The following is a 7,594-nucleotide window of genomic DNA, read 5'->3' as shown; positions in this document are numbered from 1 at the left end:
CTCCTGTCCTGTCCGCCTGTTGCGGTCACGTTTCAGCGGTGGGCTGGAATCCTCCGCTTCACTTCCAGCTTTATGTCAGACCATTTCGACGTCAGGCTACAAAATAGAATATCTCTGCGTGTCTCCACTTCATTTAATAACACTTCGACCTCAGACTCAGCGAAGTTCCTCTTTTTCACTTTACTCATGCTGAAAATATGATCTTGCAGAGTGGGGAATCCGCGATGCAGGCCCTATTTAAATTAATTTGCATATTTAAATTAGGGCATGGACAGGGAGGAGTTTGGCAGTTCTACATGTGCGCTTAATTCCACATTAATTGGGATGTACAAAGGAAAAGTGCTTGGATCCATGCAAACGTACACTTTGATGCATCTGATTTTTTGGGGGCGAATGCCAGTTACAGTGGGAAATCCACGCAATTCTTTGTACATAAGGCCCCTCATTGACTTCAGGGGAAAAAGGACATCAGTGGAGCCCATCACCATCCAGAGCCTGGAGGTGGAAGTAGTGGACCACTGCAACTACGTGGATGTCTACATAACAGTGATGCTGTGTACTTAAGGGCCTGAGTAGACTACTTTCTCAGGTGTGCAGTGAGTTACTAGAGTCTTTCTACCAGTCTGTTGTAGTGAGTGTCCTGTACTTCTCTGTGGTTTTTTGGGGAAGTAGTACCAGCAAAAAAGGCAACAAGCAAACCCTTCACATTTAAGAAATCCTTTTTCCTTTGTTGCATTACACAATTACTGACTTTTATCCCAATTACTAACAATTGACATATTCACAGCAACATAAAGGTGCTCTGACAGTTCAGTTACTCATTCAAACACTCATAAAATCTTTTCTCTCATAGGTTTGCTCAAAATCTCTCTTGATTCGACTTCACAGTATCTCTGACTAGTACTGTACAATGTTTCAAGTCATTTTACTGCAGTAAAATGTACAGTACTAGTCAGAGACACTGTGAAGAAGAATCAAGAGAACCTTTCAGCAAACCTATGAAGGAAAAGATTTTATGAATGTTTAAATACGAGGCATTGAACTATCAGGAAGCCTTTAGGTTGGTAATTTTGTCATGGATTATCTTCAAATTTCTATGGTAAAATGACTTGAAGTATTGTACAGTAGTAACCAGGAACATTGTGAAGAAGAATCAAGAGACATTTTGAGCAAACCTATGAGAGAAAAGATTTTATGAGTGTTTGAATTTGAGCAATTCAACTGTCAGAGCGCCTTTATGTTGCTGTGAATATGTCAGTTGTTAGTAATTGTGATAAAAGTCAGTAAATGTGGAAACCAACGAAGGAAAAAGGATTTCTTAAATGTGAAGACATATTAACAGCAAACCACGGCTCACTTGACTGCAGTGGGCTATGGGGAAGGCCTACATAGCCCTAGAAATCATGATTATCTGGGAGCTCACTTGAAACGAAGGGGTACAATGGATTTCCCATCATACACCTTATTCAACCAGCTTTTGTTTTGTCTTGTAATGTATACTAATAATGTAAAGATCTGAGCTCACAGGACAGCTTAGAATCCTTTTAAAGGACCATTACAACGCAAAATATGTCTTTTCACCATGCCAAAAAGTGATTGAAGGCCAAATACTGTTACTGAAAGGTTATTTTTGCCTACATATGACTTGATCTTATTCATAAGTTTCATAATATAAAAATCTGAGCTCACAGAACAGCTTAGAATTCTTTTAAATGAGCATTACAACACAAAATAGGCCTTTTCATCTGCCAAGAATTGATTGAAGGCCAAATGTAGTAAATGAAAGGTTATTTCTGCCTGAATATGGCTTGATCTCATCCATGAGCTTCATAATGTGAAGATCTTAGCTCACAGGACAGCTTGAAATCCTTTTAAACGACCATTACAACACAAAATGGGTCTTTTCATCTGCCAAAAATTGATTGAAGGCCAAATGTAGAAAATTAAAGGTTATTTCTGCCTAAATATGACTTGATCTTATTCATAAGTTTCATAATGTAAAAATCTGAGATCACATGACAGCTTGGAATTCTTTTAAAGGACCATTACAACACAAAATAGGCATTTTCTCCAGCCAAAAATTGATTGAAGGCCAAATGTAGTAAATTAAAGGTTATTCCTGCCTAAATATGACTTGATCTCATTCATGAGGTTCATAATGTAAACACTAGAGCTCACAGGACAGCTTAGAATCCTTTTAAAGGACCATTACAACACAAAATAGACATTTTCACCTGCCAAAAATTGATTGAAGGCCAAATACAGTTACTCAAATACTGTTCATTATTTTTATCATTATCATTTTATCATAAGCAAGCGTACTAGGAGCATTTGTGCCGAGTATGGACGGAATGTATGGTGTACCAGTATGGACGTCCCAAGGTCAAAATGGGAGACCCTACCGAGAGTAGTCAAGACAGACTGAGGCAAGATCCTGTGGGACTTCTAGATACAGACTGAAAAGTTCTTTTGATAGTATACCAGAGCTTGAAAGAAGAAACAACTACTACCCAGAAGGTGTGAGAGAGAAGTTTTTGCTCTGTAACCTGTATCCTACGAGTTGACTACAGACTACTGAGCGCTTAAATGCTTCTATCTTTATATTTAGATTAATTGGTAACATTGCATATTTTTTTTTATCCCAAAATGCTACAAGAGAACATCAGTTCAAGAGAGGAAGTCAAAATTTTAAGCCAACTATATTAAGGTGTCATGGCATGTTGTAGTGTATTATACACGTACAGTAAATATGCATATTTGCATATTGCAGTGTCTGAAGAGCCCCTGACTTAATTATCTCTACTTCTCAAACTAGACTAAATACTGTTTTTAAAACATCAACCAACACACCTCAATCACTCAACTGAATTCTTTTAATAAATAATATCATCACAATCAATCAAAAAGATCAAAAATAATTTGTTTACAGCTAAATTACATATGTTTGCCTTCTTTTATTAATACAGAACCAAATTAACCAATGAAATAGGCAGTAGCACATCATACAAAGACAGATTATGTGATGCAGTTAGCATAGGGGGCAGGTAGTTGACTCCAGCAAGTCCTCACTACCAGGTGATTGGTTAACAAGAGGAGGTTGAATGGATGGAGTGATTAAACGGTCATAATCGTGGCATCCTAGTCCATGAACCCCCCATACCTTTTCTGTAGCTCACTACCATTCTCCCAAGCCTGTCTTAACACCCTATCATTCTTGCTGCTGTCCACCAGCCACTCAGGCCTACCAACGCGTCTCATAAACCCTCCGTAACGCTTCTTGAGCCCACGGCCTAACACTGCCTCCAGTAGGTTACGGTGTTCCTCCCCCAAGTCAGCTCGACGCATAAAGCCTCCATACCTCTTCACTGCCTTGCCTTCCTGATCATCTCCCTCACTGCTGTGCTTCCCTGCGCTTTTGAGAATCTTTAGGATCTCAAAGCAAATGGTTTCTTCTGCATCAGGGTCACTCAATTCTTCTTGTGCCTCTGCAGAGGGGGAACGGCGAGACATGAAACCACCATAGCGTTTCATGAAGCCACCATACTTTTTGGTCAGCTGGTGTTCCAGTGATATTTCATCCTCACTGTCAGCCGTCGTGACTCCTGCTGCTTCTTGTTGCTGCTGTGGCAGGGGGTCAACATCCAGGGAACTATGGTTGTCTTCCTTCAACATTAAGTCATGGCACAGATGCAACTTCTGGCTATCCAACTCATCCTTGCACTCAAGAGAACATGTCTGGAAAATTGAAAATTGACATTAACTTTTATAATAGTCTTATGAACACAGTATTTGCCAAGTAAAACATGTTGTTTTTCTAGCTCATTACTGCAGTTATATTGGTGAAAAGAAATCCTTATTTTTCACTGGACCGGGAAATATGAAATTTAAAGTATATAAAAGGATTCACCTGGACAATGGTATAAATAGGGTTAATTTAAAGATTGGTTTTCATTTATGATTCCCTGCAGTGTGTTCAGCATTTGTGCATGGTTGTGTTGTTTAATAATGTAAATTATTCTGATGTCTTTAGTTATATTCAGTATTTACATTCAGTCTTCCTCCTCAGTCCCGAAGAGAAACCTAGGCTGGTATACCATTTACCACAAAATAATTTCCCTGTGGAGATCAGTAAAGTGATCTTGCATCATTTATGTTCTCAACCACATTTTAGCATGTATTCGCAATGGAACACTCCAACTTGAGTTGTGTGCATTCTGCATTTTTGGTAAATTATGGATCGCTCTCTTCATTTTAAACAAAATCATTTTTTTAATTTTTTAAATAAACAGTTAAATATCACTGCACACAAACATTAATTTAAGGATTTTTCTTGAAGATAATTCTGTGTGACGGGTTGAGAAACCAATCTGTCATGGAAAAACTCTAGACAGTAGAATATGTTAAAATGCAATGTGGTAAAAGAGTTGGTTGGGGTCGTTGCCCATCATTCACATAAAAACAAATGTATGTATGTATTTCGATTTACACTCACAAATTAATATCACAAAAGTTTATATCACAAAAATGTATAATTTTTATCCATGTATTCTGTCTCTTGTTCCATACATCACTTAACCCCGAGTTGCTCCCAGTGCATGGTACTGATGTGTAAATGTGTGTGTACTGGTGTGAGCAAATGGGTAGATGTACTGTATCTGTGACTGTAAAGTACCAATGGGTAGAAAGGCTCTATATAAAAACAAGACTATTTACCATTTAATGGAGGAATGATCCACAGCATCCTTCGATTACAGACTTAACTATTCAGAAAAACACTATTTACCCCTTAAAATTCTGTTTCTCAGCTATTGACGGAGAAACAGATTACTCTAACAGAAGCCTCCACTGAATGTTTGTGTCCCCAGTGGTTCCCAGCCTTTTTTTCTCTTGGAGCCTCCCCTACTTGCACTTATTTTGAACTGTAGATCATATTCTAACCCTAAATTGCAAACTTTACATCCTACATTTAATATTAGTCGTTGTTATTATTTGCACCATGTTTAAGTCCTTTGTTAGGACACATTTTCCTATCTATCTTTATCTCAACATCTTTCCGACAGCAGTGACTTAAATGAAAAAACGCCGGTTTAGGGGATGACTTCATGAAAAGTCGGAAGTTCCATATTCCAACTCGGAAATTTCAGACTTCCGATATCATAGCGTTCACGTTACAGGTTAACTCGGAGGAGAAAAAATGGTATATTGTCACCGTTTGCTGAACAATGTGTGCAGCACTTTTTGTTTATATATTTTGGAAGCTGTTTGACAACTCAGAGCGTTACTCTCGTTCCATTGGTAGGCGAACTGAATTGACTGCTCGAACCTAACAATATCCCGCATCAACATTTTTTCTTTTTTATCTAAATGTTGAACTTTTTTTAGTCGCGAACGAACGCCACACGCCGGAAATCCAGCACGGTGCCGGAATACTTTAAGCCCTGCATCGTACATGGAGGGACACACACGCAATACTGGTTAAAAACTGATGGTGAGCTCAGATCAGACATGTATTGGCGCACCCCCTGTGATCTCTGGCGCCCCCAGATGGACCCCGGGTTGGGAACCACGGCCCTATCCTGATACATCTTTTATGTCATCCTTTTACTTTGAGGATCCCAAAGATGACCCAAATGAAAGGCGTATAATCACACTAAGGGTGAGCCCTGGGGAAGCACACTGAAGGACAGCCTGTTCCCAAACTGTGATTGGATTTCACCTATCAAAAAAAAAAAAAAAAACAATGGCACCGAGAAGATATTCTTGCTGAGCGTTCAGTACTGCTGGCTTATAAAAACAGAATGACCAAACAAGAAAATAAAATTCTAGATTTATTTGCGCCTTAAGGATTGAGGGGGAGGAACACGAGAGCGCCCCTTAAAATAATTAAATTCTAAAAATAAGAGTCTTTGAGTTGTCTATGAATAACAATGAAAAAATCAGCATTTTTTTCATTTTCTCTCTCTGGCAAGCTAACAGTGCAGATTGTGTTGGAGAATGTCAAGGAATTTATTAAATTGTTAAAAAAAATGTCGCTAGAAACCGACTCCTGCGTTCTTATTCACTGGGCTAAAAATATCTGAGTTTATCGATGATAAAAGTACATTCACCTTTTTGGTTACAGCTTAGTAGTCGTTTAATTTGTTAGGAAATTAAATATTTGTTATAGTAATTAATTGTGAATATCGTAACATTACCAGGGATGAGAATCCAGACTGCCGTCCCAGCAGGCCGTACAGGCAAAGAGTACACTCCTTTCTGCATTCTATTCCCACCACCAATGACACGCATATGCCTAGAACCAACATCCACATGCAGCGGCTGTGAGCAGGAACCGCCATAGACTAAGGACAGAAAATGACAAAAGCAAGACATTTACAAAACATCAGTATAAAGCTTTGCCAAACCATTAAATCTTTAAAGTGAGAAGTTGTTAAAAAATATAAATAAATAAACAATTACTAGCACGACTACCATTAACACAACACATCACTGGCACATTGTTAATGGCACATAATAATAATTGTTATTATTATTATTGCATATAGATATATGCCAAGTGAAATCTTAATCTTAGTGAATTCGGCTACTATGATGATTATTATTATGTGTGACTTGCAGTGACAGCACAGCAGTAACTGTATCAATGTCGCAAGTGTACTACTCTTGAAAATGACGTAGCTTACCTCTACTTTAATCGAAACGATAATCAAGCCGTTCGGTAGTTTCTTCGTCCGCGGGTGCCTTAGGAAGCCAGCGGTTGTTAACGGATGAGAATCTGCGCACTCGATATATTTGCGCGTGGCTCCCTGTGTCTGTGTGTGGCAGAGCGTTCAAGTTTTAACCAATCAGCAAACGGATAGATCCCCCCACCTTGTCACCCCCACCCCCGAGAAGGGGGTGGGGGTGACAAGGTGTCAAACGCTCAGTGAAGTGCACATTAACATTACAGAGAAGAGAGTGGACAGAATGGTGACAGCAATTTCAAACAGAAAAAATTACAGTAGCAGTGGTGGGTCCTGCAAAAACTTAAATGGTAAAAACAGCTGACCAAATAAGCTGTGGAGAAAAAAGGCTGTGAATGCTCTGAGTGAGTTTAAGAAAGTCTAAAGTTATTTAATATCGTCATTTAATATTGCTTAAAATAATTCGAAAGTGAAGCATTCACTTTTGAATTATTTTAAGCATTACCATGCCATACCATACCATTAACATTTTCCCCACACTACCACACATCACACACGCACACACAAAGAATTTATCTACCCAGGTTGCTGTTATCATTGGTGTAGCTATATCTAAGTATATGTTTTTAATTAAGAGGAGGTAATCTGTTAACATCACAGAGGCACCTCACTATTTGTTCCTGCTTTTATTTGTCAGATACATAAGCTTCAATAAATGTTGACTTGTAAGAACAAAGAAAAGAAGATGTTCTGTCCAGAGAAGATGATTCAAGTGAAGCATATGTTCATATGATAATGCTAATATCAAGATCAAGAAATTAAATTACATCATCATCTATCTGCCTATTTGAGGGAAAAAAATAGTGGTGGAGTTGCATTTTAAAAGCTTGTATTTGGTAATAGCCTATACA

The 7,594-nt window shown here is 38.4% G+C and overlaps 1 protein-coding gene across 1 annotated transcript; it reads right to left on the bottom strand.

Moving 5' to 3' along the window:
• Positions 1-2,855: 2,855 nt before the first annotated feature.
• Positions 2,856-6,821, bottom strand: LOC125010764 (proenkephalin-A-like). Its single transcript, XM_047589570.1, has 3 exons — positions 6,684-6,821; positions 6,195-6,341; positions 2,856-3,735 (listed from the first exon to the last, which is right to left on the bottom strand). Exons 2-3 carry the CDS (start codon positions 6,336-6,338, stop codon positions 3,139-3,141), a joined length of 741 nt encoding a protein of 246 aa, XP_047445526.1. The 5' UTR covers positions 6,339-6,341; positions 6,684-6,821; the 3' UTR covers positions 2,856-3,138.
• Between the last annotated feature and the right edge of the window lie 773 nt (positions 6,822-7,594).

This window comes from Mugil cephalus, chromosome 7, assembly GCF_022458985.1.
Source record: "Mugil cephalus isolate CIBA_MC_2020 chromosome 7, CIBA_Mcephalus_1.1, whole genome shotgun sequence".
Lineage (NCBI taxonomy): Eukaryota > Metazoa > Chordata > Actinopteri > Mugiliformes > Mugilidae > Mugil > Mugil cephalus.
This window is presented reverse-complemented; position numbering and strand designations above follow the sequence as displayed.